This window comes from Erpetoichthys calabaricus, chromosome 5 (assembly GCF_900747795.2).
Source record: "Erpetoichthys calabaricus chromosome 5, fErpCal1.3, whole genome shotgun sequence".
Taxonomy (NCBI): Eukaryota; Metazoa; Chordata; class Cladistia; order Polypteriformes; family Polypteridae; genus Erpetoichthys; species Erpetoichthys calabaricus.
Genome location: NC_041398.2, coordinates 113467483 through 113494430, shown reverse-complemented (window position 1 = coordinate 113494430; position 26948 = coordinate 113467483). Strand labels below are relative to the sequence as shown.

The 26948-nt window shown below is 39.0% G+C and overlaps 1 protein-coding gene across 1 annotated transcript in view; it reads left to right on the top strand.

Annotated features, from left to right (window-relative positions):
- Window positions 1–26948, top strand: part of ube2kb (ubiquitin-conjugating enzyme E2Kb (UBC1 homolog, yeast)) — an 80734-nt gene that overhangs the window by 16351 nt on the left and 37435 nt on the right. Inside the window, exon 2 of the mRNA XM_028801962.2 lies at window positions 24642–24735. Coding sequence (XP_028657795.1) covers window positions 24642–24735 — 94 coding nt within the window. The remainder of the gene's footprint in view (window positions 1–24641; window positions 24736–26948) is intronic.

Genomic DNA, 26948 nt, shown 5'->3' with positions numbered 1-26948 from the left:
ATAAAAATGCAGGTGTCATCGTGCACACGTGTGCGTTAGTTGCCGAATAGCGATGAACAAACCCCATGGTGTGTGTTTGTAGAAATTGCGGAAGTGTTTGTGAATGTTGCTGAGCTTGGCGAAATGCATTAAAATCAATGGGGAGGAACTAACTGAACTAGATTTGAGTGGATTATAATGGTGCAGTCATCTTTAAAGTGTCTCTGAGGGCAAGGGAAATGTCTGAAAACTATACTGGACCAATTATTGTGGCCAAAAAGGTGACCTGAACTTCAGTGCCAACCACTGTGCCTCCGTCAGATCAAAGAAGAAAGAATGCAGTCAGAGAGACACAATCGTATATTTCATCAAAGCAAAGGGGAAATGACAAAATCACAGTCAAAAGTCAGAAAAAATCTGTAGTTCTTTTAAAGGCAGATGTGGCGTGTATTGATCGAATCCGCCCTCTCACTCTTTCTATTTTTTGAAGTTGTTCTGAAGGCTCTTCAAACTGTCTGCTGATGTCTTGCACATTTTCTTCTATCAAAAAGATAGAAAGGTCTTGTAAATAGTAATTAATCTCTCATTATTTTGTAGAGTCTCCTGTGTTTTCATCAGGCTCCTTCAGGGTTTGAGTTTATGTCCACATGGCTAATTATGCATGCATAGGCCACAGCACCTCCTCTTATACTGATGTGGAACTCAAAGATCGATCTGCACATTTGGTGACAGGCACAGATAACTCGTTTATGCTGTATATGTTTAATAAAAATAGACTTTTGAGATACTGCATTATTTACTTATCTGTTCTACCATTAACTTAACTAAGTCCCACAGTGTCTGTAATGCAAATGATCAGCATTAAATATCTTGGGGTTCCATCCAATATTAGCTGTTACAGCTCCGGGGGATGTCCTGCTGGCCTCACAAAACATTATAGGGTGGGCGCTGGGAAAAAGGTTCTCCTAAACCGGCCAAATTATCAGTAAATAATTCGAAGAACAAGGTGAATGCAGCAAAAGTGCTGCAAATAATGCTTTGGCGAAATTCGCTAATCAACACTATTGCGTAGTGAGTAGTGATAGCTATTGATGGAGAGGTTAAGTATGCAAGTACCTTCCAATAAAGTGACAAGAACTGAATAAAAGTTATAGGTTTAAATTTAGTTTTTACCCATCCCTGGGTATGAATGTCTGCTGCGGCACCACCAGATCACATTACAGTAATCCCTCGCTACTTCGCGGTTCACTTTTCGCGGATTCACAACTTCGTGGGTTTTTAAATACAAGTGATTGCCCGCCTATCGCGGAAGTTATGTTCCAGACCCATCAGCAACAGGAGAAAATCCGCGATATAGAAAGACCATATAAATAAACATTTTTATAGTTTAAGCCTTAAAATACCCATCCCACATGCTTTAAACACATGTAAACTTATAAAACACACTTTGTTAACACATATGATATGTGGATGTCGGGCTAAGGATATGAGTAACATCTCACTATTATAAAACATTTTAACTTCACGCAAGACAAGACAGTGAGACAGGAAAATACAAGGCTTTAAAATTATTGACACGAAGAGCGACAAGCAGCACAAAGCCAGCACAAAGTCCACTTCTCCTTAGCGTTCATTCAGCTCCCCACCCCCTTGACAATGCGAAGTGGCAGGAGAGTACTGCGCCTCCGGGGAGGGGGGGTTTGAGCAAACGTGTGTTCAGCCCTCACACAACCCCACTCCTCCTCCTCCTTCTGAACGCGCAGAGCGACAAGCAGGCATTTTGGCAGAAGCAGCACAAAGTCCATTTCTGCTCAGCGTGAGTTCAGCTGCCCCCCTTCACAAAGCGAGTGCAGACACATCGACGTCTGATCGCTGTGTGCAGTGTTGGTCTGCAGTGTAGAAAGTGTTTAAGAGCATAGGAAGTGTTTATAAGAGTGTGGGAAAGGTTAACAAGAGAGTGAGAAAGGTTTATAAGAGTATGGGAAGGGTTTATAAAGCCTTAAAATATGTATAAATAATAAAATAAATATAGGTTGCTACTTCGTGGATTTTCACCTATCGCAGGGGGCTCTGGAACGTAACCCCCGCGATAGGTGAGGGATGACTGTATTTCGAAAGGTCTATATCTGAGTTGTCCGTTCGACTGTTCATGTGTTCTTCCAGTTTCCGTGTCTCTAACTGTCCATTAGATGGCACATCACACATTATCACTGCTTTTAAAAATCCTATACCAAGTGGCATATAACAGGCATATGCATTCGATAGGGCACTGCATTCATTCACGCTGAGGTCTACATTAATTACTTGGATGTCAACCTGTCTTAGACGAATAGCATAGCTAGTAGAAAAGTAAGTGAATTAAAACTAAAGTATCAATTTATTAACAGGTTTCTGTTAATGGAAGAGACAGCAAACTTTTGCATCTTTCCTTGCACTCAGTGCTGCTGGAATAATCACTGTCTCCCTGTCATCCTGACTGGGCAGATTAAATATTCCCCTCAGCACATACAGGCTTAAATGTAAAATGGTGATTAGAAGATCTGTTGAATTATTTTTACTTGATTTATATGTTATGCACATGTTGAACCGACAGCAGCAAGCAATTTTTTTTTTTTTTTTGAGAAATAACACAATGGATGGATTTTTTTTTTGTTGCGTGTGTGTGTTGGAGATAAACTTCTGTAAATATTATAAAGACACTATCACATACAGCTCATTACACACCAGTGTGTAATCCTGGGATTTTGCAGAACTGTGAGAACTCAATATCTGTGCTCATGACGCTGCTGACACCTGCTTTTTAGTACTGTGATTGCCAGGATTAAAACCACTAAACTCGTAGAAGACAATCTGGACACATGACGATCTCATAACCCACAAAGTGGTAAAAGGAAAAGGCTGGTCATATTCTCCCTGTAAAACACTTCTTTGAAAGTGCTTGAAAAACACCTGAAAAATGCCTACAAAATGACAAATATCTTGAAAAACACCAGATGCATGCTGGAAGTTTGCAACACTTAAGTATGAATGAGCCCAAAATGCTCAGTCCTGAAAATTCCACTTTGGTCTTATTAGACCACAAAACTTTCTTCCATTTCTTAGCAATGAAACTGAGTATCATTTGGTGTCAAATTTAGCCTCTCGGACAAGTGCCACACTTGATTGTGTTTAGAGGGATGACCTGAGCTGTACCTGTAGCACAATATTTTTCCACTTCTGTATTGACTGCATTTGGTTTAAGTTCAGTACCTTTGACATAGTCTTATACTGTCTCTAGAATTACATTCCTGCTTTTTATTTTTTTTTAAATACTCTATTTTCATGAAAAATCTCTAAAATACTGTTTGACCTTAGGGTTTTTTTTGCCCTCATAAATGAACTGAGAACAATGTGATCCACCCATTTCTTAACACAGGTAAAGAGAGACCTTCGACAGATTGAATGAATTGGTAAGGTAACACACTGCACCAGAGCAAAGTTAGGTTCATATTCATAATGGATATGAATACTTTTTGAATACTTGAACATTTTTTGTTTCATTTGATTTGGCATGATATACACTGTTATGTTTGGATTTTTTTACCTTCATTTGATACTGTAAGTTTTGCAAAATTTTGAGGACTGATGTAATATTCAAAGACATATATCAATCAGCAGATGACAAAAATAGCAAAACCAATTAAAGACGATATCTGGAATTCCCAAACTTCAAAATAATTTCTAAATACTACAGATAGTGATTCATTTTATCATCATTAATGTGGCCACTCCCAATCCACTCTACTACTGTAGTTTTAGCAGATGTATAGTGTTGCAGTTTTCTTCCATACTAGAGATACTTAGTCCCCTTAACTTTTTTTTTTAATCCTCTGACCACACCTGCCTGAATTTAACTGACTATACAATCTTTAAAATTTAGTATAGGCACATGCATGAACATGTTTGTGCTGTTGACAGGTTGAATGCTGTGCCATGAGACACTGTAGCTGCACCATGTGATTTACTGTACATGGTAAAATATTTTTTCTTTTTAAATGCTGATTTCATCGCTGAGAAAATAAATAACTAAAAGAATTTCAGCACAAAAACCAGAAGTATTTTACTTAGAATAACAATTTACTCCACCTAAAGTAATTAATGGTATTTATAAAAAAAATCTTAATATTATCTATATTATATCAATAGAGCACAGCAGCACACTGTCTACATTTAAGCTGTGTATTTGAACTAATTTTGGTTTTAGCCATATTACAAAAAAGTAGGAGCTTGATATGAAGCAAAATGAAGTACTCTGGTAACTGTACAAACTAGGACTGCAGCTTAAAGGAGTGCCTAAAGACCTATTATAGTAAAGTTTGATGTACTTTAATAGTGTTAAGAGAAGTACGCAACATGGGGAACTATGTGCTTTGTATGCAGTTTTAGTGTGAAGTGAAGCTTTCTGAGCAAAAGAAGGTGAAAGATTAAACTTTTTGATTAAAATTTTTTCTATTTGATATATTTAAAAACCTTTTCATGTAGAGGATATTTCTCTCTGTAGTTAATTATTAACGTGAAACTCCTTTCAGTATTAATGAAATTGGTTTGTGTTCAATATAAATTTAAATGTATGACCTGTTAGTAAATAGTTATGAAAGCAGCAGATTAGTTGGTACAGAGATATAGTGGCCATTGTATAGCTACTTGCAGCACTTATAGCTAGTCCCCAACATTTGAAATGCACATTTAAATAGAAAATATTGTAATTCAGATGATTCTTTTGTAATTCATTCTTTAAATATAAGGCTTAATAATATAATGCATCACCCAGAACTAAGTTTTTTTGACATACTAATGTGCATGCGTTGTCTACCATAACTTGGTATTCCAAGTCTTGCTGTACAGACTGCTGAGATACATGAAATCCATTTCCACGATTTAATAATGTGGAATTACAGATTTCTCCATATAGTGATATGATTTCAACTTTTAAATCCGTTCATATTACAAAGGACATAAAAATCTAGAAGTTGTTTGTTATAATTTATTTAGTATTCAAGACTTCTTATACCTGCTGTTTTTTCCCAAAGGAAACTTTCAGGGAAAAAAAGAGCAATATTTCAGCAAGTGTTTTAAATTAAAAGTGCTGCTCCTTCAGTCAAATAAATATTTTTTTAATTTAAGTCCCATTGGTAGAATACATATTTAAAAATATGTAAACAATAATCATAAAAGTTTTTACTTGCATTCAATTATGTACCAAAGTTGAATTATTTTTGAAGGAGTATATAGCATAAGGGCAGAATTTAAATTAATTTGCTTTTTTATTTTTTATTTTTTGTAATATTTTAAATGATTAGGCACACAGTTGAGGCTGTTAAAATTAAACTCTAAATCTATTTAGAGTGAATGGTAGACTTATAAATCATGCAAATCGTAATGCCAGTTATGCTCCTCCTCTTATTCTTTGTTCATGTTCCTTGTTTGACTTGTGTAGTAAAACTCAAAATGTGCTATTTTTGAAGCTTTAGAAGAATCGGTGTGTGCTTTTTTTGTAACCTTGGCTTCTGTGCTAGAATCTTAATTTTAAAATATTAAATAATTTGTCAAATGTATATTTCAAAAAAATAAAAATTGAAAAAATGCTGCTTTACTTGGTTGAAAATATGGCCTGCACTTAAAATAGTTTCTAACATTGTATACAGTGGTATGTAAAAATGTCTGTTTCTGTGAATAGTTAAGTGAGCAGAAGATGAACTGATCACCAAAAAGCATAAAGTTAAAGATGAGACATTTCTTTAATATTTTAAGCCAGATGACAGTGTCATTCCCATCATTTAGAGGTGCAAAATACCAAAAAATGATAAGTACACCATCATTCTAGAGTCTGCTAAATCTTCCTGAAGGTCTTTTACAGTCAGGTGGAAGTTTTTATTTGCCTTTCTAGCAATCCAATGAGCAGTTCTTTTAGAAAGTTTTCTTGCTCTTCTAGACCTCAACTTGATGTCCACCGTTCCTGTTAACTGCCATTTCTTAATATTATGAACTGAGGAAACCGCTACCTGAAAATGCATTGATATCTTTTTGTAGCCTTATTCTGCTTTGTGAGCATCAGTCGTTTCATTTTTCATAGTGCTAGGCAGCTACTTCAAGAAGCCCATGGCTGGTGATTGTTGGGACAAGGATGAGTCCGATCATTTATATAGCTTTGTAATTCATAGCATCTGGGGTTTCCCAACGATGACTATGAACAAGTCATAGCCCTAATGAGCTAATTAAGGTCTGAGACCTTGGTTAAAGTTATCTGAGACCTCGACTATCTTGAGGTGTCCAAACTTTTGCATGGTGCTCCTTTCCATTTTTCACTGTACAATAATTGTACAAAACAAACACAATACTGTACGCAGATCTTTTCATGAAATGCTGAAAAGAAATGTGTCAACTTGAACTTTATGCCTTTTGGTAATCTTCTGCTCACTTAACCATTCACAGTAACTGACATTTTAAACAAGTGTGCCCAAACTTTTCAATGCCGCTGTACTCAAAAAGTGACAAGACTAATGGTTGGTGTTAATGAATGCTTTGTAATTTATAGCAAATAATTTTGCTGTGTTGTAGTTATAGATAGACCTTTGTTTGTCCCCAAGAAGAAAATTGGCTTTTTACAGAAGCTCTTTACTTGTCCATTTATTGATGTATTTATTTATTTAAATAAATAAATAAATACACACACATACTTTGGTCTGAGCATGCACTGGATGACTACAAAGCAAGGAAATCGAAAAGAAAAGTTCTGACTTGGCTGCGTCAGTCACAGTGAGGCATTATGCAGATGTATTTCTGATGATATAGAGGAACCCCAATAGTGTTTCTTGACACCCTTCCACTGAGTAATTCATTGTCTAAAATTACTCCATGTTAGTATGTCAAGAAAGAGGATGTGCAGCATTCCTTGTAATAGGATTCAGTTTTGTTTTAATTTTTGCCTTTGCTACTGTCTCCAGGGGCTCCACAATGCGTTACATACAGTGGTGTGAAAAACTATTTGCCCCCTTCCTGATTTCTTATTCTTTTGCATGTTTGTCACACAAAATGTTTCTGATCATCAAACACATTTAACCATTAGTCAAATATAACACAAGTAAACACAAAATGCAGTTTGTAAATGGTGGTTTTTATTATTTAGGGAGAAAAAAAAATCCAAACCTACAGGGCCCTGTGTGAAAAAGTAATTGCCCCCTGAACCTAATAACTGGTTGGGCCACCCTTAGCAGCAATAAATGCAATCGAGCGTTTGCGATAACTTGCAATGAGTCTGTTACAGCGCTCTGGAGGAATTTTGGCCCACTCATCTTTGCAAAATTGTTGTAATTCAGCTTTATTTGAGGGTTTTCTAGCATGAACCGCCTTTTTAAGGTCATGCCATAGCATCTCAATTGGATTCAGGTCAGGACTTTGACTAGGCCACTCCAAAGTCTTCGTTTTGTTTTTCTTCAGCCATTCAGAGGTGGATTTGCTGGTGTATTTTGGGTCATTGTCCTGTTGCAGCACCCAAGATCGCTTCAGCTTGAGTTGACAAACAGATGGCCGGACATTCTCCTTCAGGATTTTTTGGTAGACAGTAGAATTCATGGTTCCATCTATCACAGCAAGCCTTCCAGGTCCTGAAGCAGCAAAACAACCCCAGACCATCACACTACCACCACCATATTTTACTGTTGGTATGATGTTCTTTTTCTGAAATGCTGTGTTCCTTTTACGCCAGATGTAACGGGACATTTGCCTTCCAAAAAGTTCAACTTTTGACTCATCAGTCCACAAGGTATTTTCCCAAAAGTCTTGGCAATCATTGAGATGTTTCTTAGCAAAATTGAGACGAGCCCTAATGTTCTTTTTGCTTAACAGTGGTTTGCGTCTTGGAAATCTGCCATGCAGGCCGTTTTTGCCCAGTCTCTTTCTTATGATGGAGTCGTGAACACTGACCTTAATTGAGGCAAGTGAGGCCTGCAGTTCTTTAGACGTTGTCCTGGGGTCTTTTGTGACCTCTCGGATGAGTCGTCTCTGCGCTCTTGGGGTAATTTTGGTCGGCCGGCCACTCCTGGGAAGGTTCACCACTGTTCCATGTTTTTGCCATTTGTGGATAATGGCTCTCACTGTGGTTCGCTGGAGTCCCAAAGCTTTAGAAATGGCTTTATAACCTTTACCAGACTGATAGATCTCAATTACTTCTGTTCTCATTTGTTCCTGAATTTCTTTGGATCTTGGCATGATGTCTAGCTTTTGAGGTGCTTTTGGTCTACTTCCCTGTGTCAGGCAGCTCCTATTTAAGTGATTTCTTGATTGAAACAGGTGTGGCAGTAATCAGGCCTGGGGGTGGCTACGGAAATTGAACTCAGGTGTGATACACCACAGTTAGGTTATTTTTTAACAAGGGGGCAATTACTTTTTCACACAGGGCCATGTAGGTTTGGATTTTTTTTCTTCTCGCATTTTGTGTTTACTTGTGTTATATTTGACTAATGGTTAAATGTGTTTGATGATCAGAAACATTTTGTGTGACAAACATGCAAAAGAATAAGAAATCAGGAAGGGGGCAAATAGTTTTTCACACCACTGTATCTGTTTCGGATGAATGAGTTGGCTACTTGAATTTAATATAGTGGACTGGCTCACTTTTCAAAAAAGCCCTTAAAAAATTATATCTTATGTTCTTATTACTGCTTTGTTTATGGAGCTCCATTTATTTCTCTTTATTACTCTATTCTGAGAAACTATATTTTAAAGCTTTATGTATTTCTAAAATACCTTGTGAAACTGTTTTTTCATGTGCAAGCAACAGCTTTTCCACATTAAAATGGTGATTCATAGCACAAAAATTGTGTGTGCTAATTAGAAGGGTTAGTGCTTGTATTTTATAGCTCGAGTGTTTTGGGGACTTTAGGCCGGATTTATACTTCACGTGACGCGACGCATGCTGCAGAGGACGCTCCTGCTACGCAAGCATTGTGCTGTTTATACTTGCACGCGTACTTTACATAAATCTGGAGGAATCCACCAGGTGGCAGTGAGAGATATCATCATGGGGAGAACAGGTTCGGCTTCGCTGTTTTGTGAATTGCCTGGAACACCCATTAAACTCCGATGACACCTTACCGCAATATCTCTGAAAAGGATATTTAATGATTAAATCCATCAGTCCAGGGATTTGCCCATTTCAGCTAGTATTGGGCACGAGGCTGAAACAATTCCTGGAGGAGGAGGAGGCATCAGCTCATTGCAAGTTGAATACAAGCACACACATACACGCTGGCGTCATGTTAGTGTAACCAAATCTGCATATTTTTTGGAAGGAAACTGGAGCACACTGTGGAAACCCAGCAGGAAAACATGTTAACTCCAGGCAGGGAATTTCAGCGACGTGACTCCCTGCAAGACAACCGCGCTAACGCTCCGCCACTGTGCCACCCCCATGTGTATCATTATTAACAGTATTCATTATTTAAATGAAATTACTGTTTTATCTATAAAATGTAACATACATACTCCAATGCATTTCATCATGAAAGTGATATCAAATATAAATCTAAGGATTCTAAATGTGCAGAGAGTTGGAATATCATACTATACATTTAATGTGCTCAGTGTGGTGATCTATTGCTGTTTACCACTGCTGTCAGTACCGGAGGAAGCCCTAAAAAAAAAAAAAAGACGGCACAGAAGACTGTGAGACTTTTAAAATGTATTGTGTCATTACGAGCGGGAATATGCAATGCTTGAATATAAAAGCACCACAAATGCATCTGTATGTCGGCATTTTGCTTCACCACATCGAACCATTCATCAAACATCGAAGCACGCACATTGATCACATAGGATCCGCAAGCGGCTTTCTGTCAAAGTAACCAGAGACTCTGACGTCACATTCCAACTTTTAGCACACTGCACCCCCCGACTTTTTGCTGGGGCTGCAACTCACACACGTGTTGCGTTAATTTCTGAGGACCTGCTCAGAGGACGCATCAAATGAATGCTGAGAACGCTTGGCAGCCATGATGCGGGCACGTACGTGTTCTCAGTATAAATAAACTTTGCACATTCACGGACTATTGGACTGTGTCTGGAAAACCTACACAGATAAAAACTTACCGGTTTTGGTAGCTAGCAGCTGTAAATTGACACAGTCTAAGTGACTTTTGGTTTCTAATCCAGAGCTATTTCCTTGCTTGCACCCAAAGCTGCACTGGTAAGCTACAGCTTGTAATTGATGGCTGTAAGACCTGCAATAGCAGTTTTGTGATTACTACACTTGTGTATTACCCTTTAAAAACACGGGCAATGTAAATAGTAAATACACAGGTAGTGTAAATAGTACTTGTAAAAAAACTTTTGTCCAAAACTTAAGTTCAAAAACAAGAGTGCAAAAGTACAGAAGGGTAAATATTATGGCCTATGTTGGGGGACCCCACACACAATCTCTTGATACACTTGCAAACCTTATAAGAATAAAGGTCTAGAACCACTGTTTTTAAATCATTCACCTTTTCTACTATTCTGATAAGTGCCTTGGTCTCATTTGAAGAGTAAAGCCCCATCACTGTGTTTTATTGGATAAACACTGTTATTTAGGTGATTTATCAAGTTTTTTTGGTGTCATCTGATCAGAGCACATTTTACCACCTGAGATTTGATGTGGCTTTTTTATTATATGGGTCATCTACTGCTTTTAAACATAGCTGAAAGTAAATTATACACTTATGCTTTTGATCCCTGGAGCTTAATTTGTTTCAGTCATGAAATCAAGGGTGCACTGATCAAGCTTTTCATATTCAGAAGTTTACATTTTCTAGTGCAAATACCACTGATGTATATGCAATTCTCTGAAAGTACAATGCTTGGCCATTCCTTTGGATAGAGTAGTCTTAGAGCTAGGTAATTTCAGTAAGACTGTGAGTTACTTAGCTTTAGTGATACCATCCAACATCATCAACAACTCAAAGTACTTTACAAGATGTCAACAATATAGTTACAAGGAAAGAAAAACAAATTAAAATTTGATAAGAATAATAATGAATAAATAACATCCAAAAGATAAATCAATATGCACTTACATAAAATAGATATATAATTAATATAAAAGTAGTGTCCTTCATATATAGTATCATTTTAAGTCTCTAAAGATTTAGTTTCAGATGGCCGGGGGGGACTCCAGAGATGAGGTGTTGGAGGAAAAAAAAAAACGCAGTCTGCTGGGGTTCAAAGGCTAAAGCCCTCCTAGGCATTCTACCTAACATAAATGTACATAAGTCATTCCTTATTGTTTTTTAAGCTTCATCCTGGGAGAATAGATACAGTGGGTCTTGTGGGTAATTGGGATATCAGTTTTTGTTTAAGCATTACAGGTAGCTGTACAGTACTTTCATTAGACCAACATAGAAAAACAGAAAAGAAAGCACTAAAAAGTAGAGACTAATAATGATTGCAAATCCATGAAATTTTTTTTTTGCGCAACTGTTTGGGATTTACACCTTTATTTTATTTTTTTAAAACTGTCTAAGCAAACACTTGTCAATCATTTGCCTTCCTTGTGCTAAAAGCAGATGGATATAAAATGGAAAACAATTGCGTTCTTCACACATTGTTTTGGGCAACATCTTGATTTTTCAGGAATTCTAAAATGGTATTAACTGAGAAAATACTGTGCACATTTTTGTTTTTGTTCTTGTTCATGGACCTATTATACAATTGCTGAGTCAGGTAGGTAGCTTTGGTACAGTGTGTAAACAACACTGCAGGTCAGATCAAATGCAATGGAATTCTGATGTTTTTCTTTGGTGTAGTTTAAAATATAAAATGAAGATGACTATTTGTATGAAATAAAGTGTCACAAATACATTGTGGAAATTTAGCTTTTTCTGTTCAATATAGGTTTATATAATTTTTGTTGTTTAAAACCTAAAATCTTCTGAACCTTTCCAGGTGTAATTTTCATTTTGTCTGTAGTATCACTTGCAAAGAATGCAAGTGAATGAAGTTTTGCAAGCTTTATTTCAGACCAAGAAATAATCAGGCCTAAGCCTAAAAAATACATGCTGTTAAACCTTCAAATTGGAAAAAGGCCCAACATCATCTGTCTGATTTTTCTCTATACTACTCTTGGCAAAAAATCTTGTTGGAGTTTTATTACACTGACCGTCATTGTACTAATCTATAATAAGCACTGTAAAGTCTTAAATTAAGAGACTAAAACCATAGAGCTAAAATATGAGATTATTTTCATGTAAAAGAAGAAAGGAAACTTTGTGTGCATTTTTCCATTCCAGTTGCTTTGTTTTTTATATTGCTAATTTTTCAGTAATCACAATAGCAGAAGAATATCAAACTACAACAGGCTGAACTTCATATTGACTACCTATGTTAGCATTTATCTAAAATGAAGTGTGCGCTTTGCTTGGCACTTTCACATTACACAAGATTACAAACTGTCTGTTTTTAAAATGAGTTTTATTTTGAAACACACGGAGTATAAAATATCAGTTTAAGAGTCTGTTTAACATTGATGTCTTCCACACGCACTTCCTTGTTTATTGGTAGACATTAAAATACCTTCCTCTAGCTAAACATATTATTAGATAGATAGATAGTGTGTAAGTCAAGCTTTACTGAATTTGATTCAAAAGAAAAAATATTTAACATGTCACACTACTTTGAACTTTTCATTTTTTAAATTTTCATATAGAAATGAGTGCTGCAGAAAGTATCTTTTTAAAAGTTTTTTTTCTTGTAATTTTTTACAATAGTCTGAAAAAGGTAAACAAGGAAAGAGTGTAAATAGAAAAAAAAAACAATGGATAGTGTTATGCCTCAAAACATAAAGTTTACAGATGGCTTCATAGGAGCTGCTTGCCACTAATTCACATATGTTGAGGTAAAGCATTATGCTCTTCTGATGACCTGTGACCGAGTTGTATGTGTGTTTCAGAGTATGTCACTTAAGACCTGGTTCTCATAACATATCACTGCAAACATATCCTAAAATTTGACCAAGATTTTATGCCCTATAAGATTTGTCTCCTAGCTGTAGATAAAACAACAAAAAAAGCTTGTAAAACAAAAAATCAGTTTTCTAACTTTAATGCAGGTACTACTGTAGATAGGGGTCAGCAACACTTAACAAGTCTGGTACACAAAACAAGAGTACTGGTATACCGATTTGAACTGTCGATGGAAGTGGTCGGGATAGAGGTTGGACAGTGTCTGCGTTCTGTCCACAAACAGTTTCACCATAGTACACCATCTGTGGCCAGCAGTCACTTACTTCTTCATTAACAGCAGAGAAACCTAGAAAAAGTTGATGTAGAAGAAGTGTGTGTGTGTTGGGCCACATGGAATTAAGGAATTGGTTAGGCCAGTGTTTTTTTTTTTTCCATCCAGGTTGACTTGATGATGGAGCTTGGTTTGATGATTGAAGTGGCATAGAAAGAGTGGGAGTGATTGCTATATGTACAAGCAAACAGCAGTGGAGCATAAAGTAGTAGAAAAGAGGTCAAAATTGTTCCCTTGTGGTGGTCTTAGAACTGTCTTATAGGTCTTATAGTGAAGAAGTTTGTTTAGAAGTGTGGATGTTGGGAAGTAGCCTCATCTCTTCTTCTTCTTATTTTGGCTGCTCCCGTTAGGGGTTGCCATAGTGAATCATCTTTTTCCATATCTTTCTGGCGTCTGCATCTTGCTCTTTTACACCCACCAACTGCATGTCCTCTCTCACCACATCCATAAACCTTCTCTTAGGCCTTCCTCTGTTCCTCTTGCCTGGCAGCTCTATCCTTAACATCCTTCTCCCAATATACTCAGCATCTCTCCTCCGCACATGTCCAAACCAATGCAATCTCGCCTCTCTGACTTTGTCTCCTAACCGTCCAACCTGAGCTGATCCTCTAATATACTAATTTCTAATCCTGTCCATCCTCGTCACACCAAATGCAAATCTTAGCATGTTTAACTCTGCTACCTCCAGCTGTGTCTCCTGCTTTCTGGTCAGTGCCACCGACAAACCATATAACAGAGCTGGTCTCACTACTGTCCTGTGGACATTCCCTTTTATTCTTGCTGGTACTTGTCTGTCACAAATCACTCCTGACACTCTTCTCCACCCATTCCACCCTGCCTGCACTCTTTTTCACCTCTCTTCCACAATCCCCATTACTCTGTACTGTTGATCGCCAACTCTACTCCTTGCATCCTCACCATTCCACTGACGACCTCCTCATTTACACACATGTATTCTGTCTTGTTCCTACTGACCTTCATTCCTCCCCTCTCTAGAGCATATCTCCACCTCTCCAGGGTCTCCTCAACCTGCTCCCTACTATCACTACAGATCACAATGTCATCAGCAAACATCATAGTCCATGGGGACTCCTGTCTAATCTCGTCTGTCAACCTGTCCATCACCATTGCAAATAAAAAAGGGCTTAGAGCTGATCCCTGATGTAATCCTGCCTCCACCCTGAATGCATCCATCACTCCTAACATACACCTCGCCACTGTCACACTTCCTTCTCACATATCCTAAACAACTCTTATGTACATCTATGCCACTCCCGACTTCCTCATACAATACCACAGCTCCTCTCGAGGCACCCTGTCATATGCTTTCTCCAGGTCCACAAAGACGCAATTCAACTCCTTCTTGCCTTCTCTAAACTTCTCCATCAACATCCTTAGAGCAAACATCGCATCTGTGGTGCTCTTTCTTGGCATGAAACCATACTGCTGCTCACTAATCATCACCTCACTTCTTAACCTAGCTTCTACTACTCTTTCCCATAACTTCATGCTGTGGCTCATCAATTGTATCCCGCTGTAGTTATTACAGTTCTGTACATCCCCCTTATTCTTAATGCACCAGTACACTTCTTTTCCACTCCTCAGGCATCCTCTCACTTTCCAAGATTCCATTAAACAATCTGGTTAAAAATTTGACTGCCATCTCTCCTAAACACCTCCATGCTTCCACAGGTATGTCATCTGGACCAACGGCCTTTCCATTCTTCATCCTCTTCATAGCTGTCCTTACTTCCTTCTTGCTAATCCGTTGCATTTCCAGATTCGCTATCTCCACATCATCCAACCTTTTCTCTCTCTCTCTCTCGTTCCCTTCATTCATCATCCTCACAGAGTACTCTTTCCATCTGCTCAACACACCTTCCTCGCTTGTGAGTACATTTCCATCTTTATCCTTTATCATCCTAACCTGCTGCACATCTTTCCCAGCTCAGTCCCTCTGTCTAGCCAATCGGTACAGGTCCTTTTCTCCCTCCTTAGTGTCAAGCCTCTCATACAACTCATCATACGCCTTTTCTTTAGTCTTTGCCATCTCTCTCTCCACCTTGCACCTTATCCATATTACTAACCGAAGGTTATGGACGCAGGGCGCATCGAAGCACAGGCGCACTGCAACAAGCCTGCCCATAACTAACGACACAGCCACAGAAAACACACCCGCTAGACAAATGAAGCGCACGAAACAGCTCCCAGGCAAAGGAGTCTCGGCTCAAAAACGAAACAGCTCAACTAACAGAAATACAAATCTGAGCCCATAGCTAACGACACAGCCACGGAGAAAACAAAAACGAAACGATTCAGCACATATGTGAATCACATTACAGTACGGAATCCACAGAGGTCCAGACTACACAGCATATTTGAATCACATTACAGTATTACAGTAATACATTATTAACAGTCCAGCCACAGAAAACACAGATACGACACCAGATGGACAAAAACAATAAACGAACCGCCCCAGAGTCAAACGCAGCGACTTCCCAAAACACGGTCACAGACTCTAACCTAGCTGTGTCCCAGACTCAGTGGCTGGCTCACGAACACCACAGCCTGTAAATTGAACTTGCTGTGCTTCACTCTGCCAACAGTTGGTGTCAGCAAAGGCAACGGAATCACGTCTCCACAAAACGAGACCGCTTTACTACAGATATGCTTATGTAATTAAATGACATTTCCCCCGACGCACCCACCCTCCATGATGTATCATCCATCCAGATATCGGACGGAACAGAAACTGATTGCCGTTCTTGGATTTCCGATTCGCTAGCGAATCGCGGGCTTACTTGTCTCCTTGTATTCTTGCCTACTTTCTGCATCTCTCTGACTATCCCACTTCTTCTTTGCCATCCTCTTCCTGTGTATACTCTGCTGTAATTGCCCATTCCACCACCAGGTTGCCTTTTCCTCCTTCCCCTTTCCAGTTGTCACGCCAAGCACCCTTCTTGCTCTCAACCTTACTACTTCTGCTGTAGTTGCCCATTTGTCTGGTAACTCTTCACTGCCACCCAGTGCCTGTCTCGCCTCCTCCCTAAACTCAACCTTGCAGTCTTCCTTTTTCAACTTCCACCATTTGATCCTTTACTCTGCCCTAACTCTCTTCCTCTTCTTGGATCTCCAACATCATCCTACAGACCACCATCCTATGCTACTTAACTACACTTTCCCCTGCCACCACTTTACAGTCTTCAATCTCTTTCTGCATAGGATATAATCTACCTGTGTGCATCTTCCTTCACTCTTGTATGTCACCCTATGTTCCTCCCTCTTCTTAAAATACGTATTCACCACAGCCATCTGACCACCTTCATTCCTCTCCTTGACACCATACCTACCCATCACCTCCTTGTCTCCTCTGTTCCCTTCACCAACATATCCATTGAAATCCGCTCCTATCATCACTTTCTGTCCCTTGGGTACACTGTTCATCACTTCATCCAACTCACTCCAAAAATATTCTTTCTCATTCATCGCACACCTAACTTGCAGGGCATATGCACTAACAACATTCATCATCATACCTCTAATTTCCAGCTTCATAATCAGTGCTCTGTCTGACACTCTTTTCACCTCCAAAACACTCTTGACATACTTTTCCTTCAGGAATCCCCTACCCCATTTCTCCTCCCATCCACACCATGGTAGAACAATTTGAATCCACCTCCGATCCACCTGGCCTTACTCTCCTTCCATTTAGTCTCTTGCATGCACAATATATCAACCTTCCTTCTCTCCATCATATCTGCTAACTTTGTCCCCTTACCAGTCATACTGCCAACATTCAAAGTTCCTAACCTCAGTTCCACTCTCTTTACCTTCCTCCTCTCCTCCTGCCTCTGGACACGTCTCCCCTCCTCTTCTACTCCTCCTTCGGCCAACAGTAGCCCAATTTCCACCAGTGCCATGTTGGATAACAGTACTGGTGGCAGTCGTTGTTGACCTGGGGCTCGACCAATCTGGTATGGAAATTTGTATTGTCTGCATATTGAGTTGGCATAATTTTACACCAGATGCCCTTCCTGATGTTACCCTCCCCATTTATCTGGGCTTGGGACCGGCACGAAGAAACAAAATGGTTTGTGCATCCCCTGTGGCTGGGTTGAAAGTAGCCTCACCATTATACATAAATTAAACCAGATATAAGTACAGTGGAATATAATGTAGTTACGCAATCCTCTTTAATAAAATCCCTTTGTTCGTCCAGGTGTCCGTGTGCGTGTGTCTTCTGGTGAAGTGCGCATGTGCGGGGCACGGTGCGATGCGCAATATTACTATCAGAGGAAGTTAGAGGCTTTTTACGGAAATACAAACCAGTATAAATACGAGAGGAAATTAAAGGTACACAATACAGTGACGCATATTACAGCCACATACAAGCCAGTATTACTGTCAGAGGAAATTAAAGGCATATTACTGACACGCACGCCTGTATTACTGCCAGAGAAAATTAAAGGTATATTACAGACACACAAGCCAGCGGACGTACAAGACAGTATTACTGTCACAGAAAATTAAAGACACACAATACACAGCTGCAGCCCACGAAGAACGGTCAGCTCAGCAAGTAAACATTAACAAAAGAAAAATACGACCAATAAAAAGAATGAGGTCAAAGTCCCTTGCCATTTAATATAGACTGTTCCTACTAATGTTTATGAACTATTGTTCTAGCGCCCGTTATTGTAACGGGCTAAATGACTAGTGTAAATATAAAAGGTAATGATAATTTGATTCATGATTGCAGACCATGCTTTGAAAACTACTGATCTAAGATGAATTAGGTAGACTGCTCTAAAAATGGTGGAAACAAAAATTTTAATTGGATTTTGGCACATGTCAGTTGGGTAGGCAAATTAGGCTTTGTGCAACACAAATATCAGTCTGTGTTTGCATTGTGCTATGAGTGTGTTAGTCTGCTGAACATGTCACATCCAGAGCTATTTTGAAACTAGGCATCAGGGTCCTTTTCAAGGGTAATGATAAAAAGTTGCATCAAATGAGTGGTCTTAAGGTCTTTTTTGTGAAGTGTTGGTAAATATTTTGCAACAGATAAAGTTGTAAAGTTGCCTGGTGCATTGTAAAACACAGAGAACCTTTCACTCGTGGAGAATTTAATAAGTTAGTCTTATGTGCTTTTAATGGCTTTATGACCAAAGTAGTAATCATAAGGATTAAAGAGACATCATTATTTTGTGAGGACTATTGAAGGTACATCACAGAAATGGCAGTCAGTGTCAGAGAATAACAGACTATTATAGTGAAGGATGCATTTGTTTTTGGTGTTAGATAATTAAATAATGTGCTGCTTTTTGTCCTTCCAGTGGTGTCCAATGTTGCTCCTTTAATATTAGCGTATTATGAGACTCAGTATAAGGCACTCAATGGGGGCCTTGTCTGTTGTCTCAGTGTATGCTACGACCACAGTGAGTAATGTCTTGGTGAGGGAGCCACTTTATTCTCAGCTTCATTCGGTGGTTGATGGGTTCCCATGAGTTGGCACTTGGTCATGGGTGACTTCAGTGCGACTAATGGCACTGACAGGGCTGACTGTTGAGGATTGTGTCAGTCACCATGGGTCCGGTGATCATGGTGAAATGGCTTCATGTTCCTTGACTTTGCAAAAAGGTCATGAGCTGTGGATCACTGGATCCTGGTTCTAGAGCCCTGAGCTGCATCATTGGACTTGGTATTCCACTACTGGCGGTGCGGTGAAGGAGATGGACCATATCCTCGTGGGCAGATGATGGAGGCTCCTACAGAACTACAGGGTCTACAGAAGTGCCCAGTTTGTGAATTCTGACCACAGACTTAAATTATTTCTACTCTGACGATCCACCTTAGGAGCAGTATGCTACCATCTACTAGGAGAATGAGGCTGGACCTGGCCAGACTCCAAGATCAGGCTGTTCTTAATGAGTTTGCACTCCGGTTCTGTGAGTAACTTGCAGACTTGGGTGCGGCTGCGGATCCTAATGTGAAATGGGAGACGTTCTGTGACAAAACCCGTGAAGGTTGCTGAGGATTGTGTTGATGTTACTGGTGTTTTCTTGGAGGAGGGGCTTCATCTCACAGAGCACCCTGGATATCATCAAACAGTCACAGCGCATGGCTTGATGGCAACTCCGATCTGTACCAGGAACTGAGAAGGACGGCTGCGAAGGCTCTGAGTGCAGATAAGGAGGCATATGTTAGATGTATTTGTGAGCAAGTGACACACCATCTATGGTCTAGTAATCCCATTTCCTGCTTACAGAAGATTCGAAGCATTACGTACATCTGAATCTGTACCTCTGAGAGTTGCAGTGAGGCGGGTGAATGAACGGTCCTTACTGATGACGCTGCATATCTGACCCGCTGGGATGGCTATCTGGACATCTCTGTGTCCACAGTTCTTGAGGTTGATCTTCCAATTAGTTGTGAACAACCCAATCTCACTGAGATTGCATAGCTAGTGAATAGGCAGGTAGGGAAGGTTGCAGGGATCTGTGGTTTCTGGGGTAAACTTCTCCAGGCTTGTGGTAAGGCAGTCCTTCTTGCATTGCAAGCAGTCTTTATTTCCATTTGGGAGGTGGGCATCATCCCAATTGACTGGAAGACAAGACTTGTCATCCCTATCTGGAAGGGGAATGGTGATCGCCTGGATTATGGTAACTACAGGTGGATAACACTGTTCTCTGTGCTAGGTAAGGTCCTTGCTAGGGTCAACCTCGGTATGATTCGTGATCATTTGCTTACCTGCCAGCAACTGGAGCAGACTGGTTTTACGCCTAAGAAGTCTACCATTGACCGCATCCTGGCACCAAGGGTTTAAATGGAGCCCAAACACGAACATCATCAGTTTCTTTGCAAGCCTTTGTTGATTTTTTTTTGTAAAATGTTCGACTCAGTTGATCAAGTGGGACATCCTGAGACTTTGCGGGATACCCCCAAGGTTGCTGGAGATCATGGCTGGCCTGTTAACTGGTACTGTGAGTGCTGTGCAGAGTGGAGGTAGAATCTCTGTGTTTTTCCCAGTTGATTCTGGGATTCATCAGGGGTGTGTTCTTGCTCCTACTCTATTCAGTGCTTGCATGAACTGGATGTTGGGCAGGGTCGTGGTGGTCCAGTGGTTGTGGGGCATCTGTTGGTGAGGAAACATTCACTGATCTTGATTTTTGCTGATGATGCTGTGATCTTTGCGGAGTCAATATAGGCTCTGATTGGGGCTATCAAGCGATTAAGCAAGGAGTCTTGAGTGTCCTGTATAAAAACCAAGATCCAGATCTTTAATGACCTGTTACGCATCCGTCACCACTATGTCTGACTGCGCAGAGAATGTTGCCCTCATCAAGAAGTTTACTTACCACAGTAGTAACATTCATGTCTCTGGTGACTCTTCCTATGAAGTTAGTAGACTGATTGGGAGAGCATGGGATTCCATGAGGTCATTGGAAAGGGGTGTGTGGCGCTCCCGATATCTTTGCAAAAGGATGAAGCAGTCCTGGTGCTTCCTGTTTTGCTATATGGTTGTGCGACATGGACACTATCCAGTGACCTGAGAAAAAGACTGGACTCCTTTGGTACTGTGTCTCTTCAGAGAATCCTTGGGTACTGCTGTTTTGACTTTGTATTGAACGAACAGTTGCGCATGGAGTCCTAAATGAGGCACATTACTTGCATTATGAGGTAGCATCAGTTACGGCACTGTAGCCATGTAACGATTCTCTGAGGTTGATCCAGCTTATAGGATCCTTATTATTGAAGGCCTGAGAGGCTGGTCCAGGCCAAGGGGAAGCCGTGAACACCTGGCTGCGGTAGATAGATGGTCATTTCCTGAGGGTGGGACTGGATTGTGTGCCTGCCAACCAGGATCCCTAGCTGTTTGGTTGTGTGGTGGGTGTGGCAACGTGCTGTGTCAGTGCATGCATCCCAACCTGACCTGCTTTTTGTGATCCTTGTGAGGTTTTGCAACTGTATTTTGATAAAAGAAGAATTTTACTGTTTAATACCCTCTCTCCCCATATGTCTCAACAAGAGGCAAAGACTTGGCCTTGTGGAAAGAGTGCACAGTTCATATCAGTAAAATATTGTCCAGTTACTATTGTTGGAAATAAACTAGAAAATAGAAAGGATTTGTCAAACTAATTGATGAGCTAGTTGGCTGCACCTCTGTGAAATTCCATTGCAAGGTGCATCAGGAAAACCATTTAAGCAAGATTTCATACTACAAAACTCATTGTGTCAATTGTTGGGAAAATTGTGAATATTCTGAGTGCTTGGTTAACCTTGACACCCGGTCAGTTTAAAGACATTGTTCAAAGAGGTGAACAGCGTATACATACACACCACTTCACTCTATTGTATGGCTACTAAGTTGTGAGAAAACGTAATAGTTTGTGGCCTGTGTTGATGAACATCAGAGGGCTGCAGCTTGTGTATTAAAATAAATATGAATACATAAACAATCAAATAAATAAAATAATTTCATATGTATCATCTATGATTGATGATTTTGGTCTAATGGTGACAGTTTGTGATGGGTCATTGAATGAAAAACCAGTGGCTATTTCAATCTATCTGTTCAAGGTAATTCTGGAAGCCATTTTCAATCTATGATTTTGTGACATCCTCATTCAGTCAGTAATTTTTATTGTATTTTGCACAGATACAGTCATATGAAAAAGTTTGGGAACCCCCCTCAGCCTGCATAATAATTTACTTTTAATAAAAAAGATAACAGTGGTATGTCTTTCATTTCCTAGGAACATCTGAGTACTGGGGTGTTTTCCAAACAAAGGTTTTTAGTGAAGCAGTATTTAGTTGTATGAAATTAAATCAAATGTGAAAAACTGGCTGTGCAAAAATTTGGGTACCCTTGTAATTTTGCTGATTTGAATGCATGTAACTGCTCAATACTGATTACTTAGGTCGTTAAGCCTTGAACTTCATAGACAGGTGTGTCCAATCATGAGAAAAGGTTAAACGCAGGTCTGGCAGGCAAGACAAATACAGGAGCGGCATATGCACAGGATTGTGAGAATGGTTATAGACAACCCACAGATAATCCTCCAAAGACCTGCAAGAACATCTTGCAGCAGATGGTGTATCTGTACATCATTCTACAATTCAGCACAATTTGCACAAAGAACATCTGTATGGCAGGGAGATGAGAAACAAGCCCTTGCTGCACTCATGCCACAAACAGAGTCATTTGTTGTATGCAAATGCTCATTTAGACAAGCCAGACTCATTTTGGAACAAAGTGCTTTGGACTGATGAGACAAAAATTGAGTTACTTGGTCATAACAAAAAGCGCTTTGCATGGCGGAAGAAGAACACCGCATTCCAAGAAAAACACCTGCTACCTACTGTCAAATTTGGTGGAGGTTCCATCATGCTGTGGGGCTGTGTGGCTAGCTCAGGGACTGGGGCCCTTATTAAAGTCGAGGGTTGGATGAATTCAACTCAATATCAACAAATTCTTCAGGAATTCAAGCATCAGTCACAAAGTTGAAGTTGCACAGGGGTTGGATATTCCAACAAGACAATGACCCAAAACACAGTTCGAAATCTACAAAGGCATTCATGCAGAGGGAATGTTCTGGAATGGCCGTCACAGTCCCCTGACTGGAATATCATCGAAAATCTTTGGGATGATTTGAAGCAGGCTGTCCATGCTCGGCAGCTATCAAATTTAACTGAACTAGAGAGATTTTGTATGGAATAAAGGTCAAAATTACCTCCATCCAGAATCCAGACACTCATCAAAAGCTATAGGAGGCATCTAGAGGCTGTTATATTTGCAAAAGGAGGCTCAACTAAGTATTGATATAATATCTCTGTTGGGGTGCCCAAATTTATGCACCTGTCTAATTTTGTTATGATGCATATTGCATATTTTCTGTTAATCCAATAAACTTAATGTCACTGCTGAAATACTACTGTTTCCATAAGGCATGTCATATATTAAAAGGAAGTTGCTACTTTGAAAGCTCAGCAAATGATAAACAAAAATCCAAAGAATTAAGAGGGGTTCCCAAACTTTTTCCATATGACTGTACATTAGGCATCTTTTGTGTGTGTTTTGTTACTCGCTCTATGATTTAGAGGTTTCGATTTGTTTACCAGGTAATTTAAAAATTTACACATTTTCATATCGGAATATCCTAAACTATCTAATCTTATCAGATCTATGTACTGTGTCTAATCTGTCCATCTATGATAAAAAAACTCTGTCCACATTGAACATGCCCACCATGAGCAAACTTCCAAGTCAAATTATGTTTATTCCTCTTTTTTTTTTTTTTTTTTTTTAATAATTCAAGAGGTTTCGGGTTTTTGCTTAAATGATTACTGTTGACAGTACCTGCTTCTCAGTGTGAACTTTTAATCCCAGTTAATGCCGTAAGTAAAATAAAGTATTTTTAGTCCATTTATTAAGAAATACAGTCACTGTATCACTATTATAGTAATATATCATTGTGTTTTCATTAAGAAAAATGCAGTTTTTTTACATTTGCTTGTAAATAAAGGCATTTCTGATTTTTGCAGCTGTGTTTTATACTTTGGTTTTTTTTTTTTTTAGTTCAGTTTTGATTTATTTGATAAGACACAGAATTCACTAATTCCATCTTTTCCAATTTGTTGTTTGTAAGGTAATGATGTGGCTGTCGGTTTTGTTTATATGAGCCAAACCAATTTAGATTCCTTGAAGCTTACGTTGTTCTAGTGGTAAAGCTCCTAATTTAAAAATGTTGGTGTGAAGTTTATTTTAAAGCAAATATTAAGAGTAAACTTATCCAAGCATCATGGCTTGCAAACATAAATAAATGAGTTGCTTTTGATCAGTATGTGGAAAACAAAACTGCTAGTTATGACATAAGATTGTGGCAAACAATGTGACTTATATTCAGTTACTGAAATGTGGCTTTATGTATTTGAGCTCAAGCCAGCTGATACAATTTGCTAGTCTCTAAAATTGAAGATATGGTTTATAATTAAGGGCAGTGTACTGAAAAAGTTTTGTTCCTCTACATTAGTATTCTAAGACCTGTCAGGCCATTTTATTATTTCTAACATTATAGACTTATTTCATTTATGTTTTATGTTATGTTTTAATTTATTGTAGACTATAATTTAATGCATTAGTTCACGATGTTGTATTTTGCCAGAAAATTTAAGTCTTCCAAGCTCCATTTTACTTCTGTGCTGTCCATGTAAAGGAAGACTACATTTTGATAAAAAGTAAAATTTATGACTAGTAAAAGAGTAGCATTCAATGAATTATGTGACTAAACTGAGTACAGACCATGTGTGTTAAATTCAATGACTTAGTTGTTTTTTTGCCTTTTGTTTTTGATAAGACAAGCAAGAACCAAATCAAGGTTGATCTTGTAGATGAGAACTTCACAGAATTGAGGGGTGAAATTGCAGGACCACCTGACACTCCATATGAAGGTAAGTGTTTTAGATGATTGTCTTAGCTGTACATTAGTTTGATGGACTTTTAGGTGCCATACTTGCTGTGATGTTTTTTTCCTCAAATATATGTAGATGTTAACTTAGGTCAAGGTACGCTGAACATTTACTTTCTAATTTACCACGGACTTAAAAACAGTGGAAGACTGTTAAAATCAAATAAATCATGTACATTGTCTTGTTCTGCTCCTTGCAAGTGACCCTATTTGGTCTTCCAACCTACTAAGGAAATTCCTACTGTTAGTATTAAACTTGATTGTTTTGGCAGAATTTGATGTGATGCAAATATCAAAAGCAATTCACTCTTTATATGATGTCTACTCTCCCCTTGCCCAAATAACACAAGAAGCTTCAAAGGAGTTAATTTAATTAAGTTCTTAATTTTCTAAAACGGTTTCTAAAACTGGGTTTGTCTACTTTGATCTTGAAACTTTTGCAATATGTCTGGGTTCTTCTACTTTGATCCTGAAACTTTTACAATATGTATTTTATTTTTCTTTCAAAAAAATGTATTTTCTTTCATATATATTAAATGTTCCTATACTTTAGTGGTAGCACTGTGATCACTAGTGTTGGATTACCTTTAAATAAGTTGGATGAACTTTTACATGCCATGGGTAGTTCAGGTACTTTGGCATTTGTTTATTGTGTAGAACCAGCTTAAACGTCTTATTTCAGATGCCTCTAATGCTGGGCATTTTTTTTTTTACGTGATACAATCACACAGTGAAAAAGGCAAGAGGGGGACTAGCAAATGAGTGAATGTATAATGGTGAAAAAGTAAGCACATTAAACTCATAAACTTATGTTATCCATTCATTGGAATACTGACTAAATTTGTCATTGCCTAGGGAGAGAAGTTGCATCATTCTGGTACGTGAAGATCACGTCTCGTCTCCCTAGTCATTCTCCCCTAGGATTTTTTTTTTTTATACCCTAAGTTCTTGTCAATAAGCCGCGGCTTATCTAAGGAAAAAAGTTGTGAAAATGAAAAAATAGAATATCGGCTTATACATAAGTCCGGCTTATACATCCATCGCGGGGGTTGCGTTCCAGAGCCACCCGCGAAATAAGAATATCCGCGAAGTAGAAACCATATGTTTATATGGTTATTTTTATATTGTCATGCTTGAGTCACAGATTTGCGCAGAAACACAGGAGGTTGTAGAGAGACAGGAACGTTATTCAAACACTGCAAACAAACATTTGTCTCTTTTTCAAAAGTTTAAACTGTGCTCCATGACAAGACAGAGATGACAGTTCCGTCTCACAATTAAAAGAATGCAAACATATCTTCCTCTTCAAAGGAGTGAAGCAAACAAATCAATATGTCTGTTTGGCTTTTAAGTATGCGAAGCACCGCGGCACAAAGCTGTTGAAGGCGGCAGCTCACACCCCCTCCGTCAGGAGCAGACAAAGAGAGAGAGAGGGAGAGTTTGTTTTTCAGTCAAAAATCAATACGTGCCCTTCGAGCTTTTAAGTATGCGAAGCACTGTGCAGCATGTCTTTTCAGGAATCAGCTTTACAAAAGATAGCAACGTGAAGATAATCTTTCAGCATTTTTAGACGAGCGTCCGTATCGTCTAGGTGTGCAAACAGCCCCCCTGCTCAATCCCCATACGTCAGGATCACAGATAGTCAGCGCAAGAGAGAGAGAACAGTAAGCCGGGTAGCTTCTCAGCCATCTGCCAATAGCGTCCCTTGTATGAAATCAACTGGGCAAACCAACTGAGGAAGCATGTACCAGAAATTAAAAGACCCATTGTCCGCAGAAATCCGCGATATATATTTAAATATGCTTACATATAAAATCACAATTTAAATGACCGCTACGCGCTCGTGTTGACTCGGCGACGCCCAGAGCAGAAAGAACGCGCTCCGGCCGCTCCAACCGCGCCATGCGGGGAGTGAGAGAGACGGCAATATCTCACACTCTCTTCCCCCCTTAAAGAAATTAAATGGGCGCGAGTGAGACCACTGACCTCCCTCCCTTCTATTAGTTATAGGTTATAGTACGTTCGGCTTATCCATGAGTCCGGTTTATCTATGATACGATTTTATTTTAAAAATTCGTATGATTTTTGGTCTCCGGCTAATACATGAGTCCGGCTTATAGACAAGAACTTAGGGTAATAGAGAGCTGTGTATATATATATATATATATATATATATATATGTGTATATGTGTATAT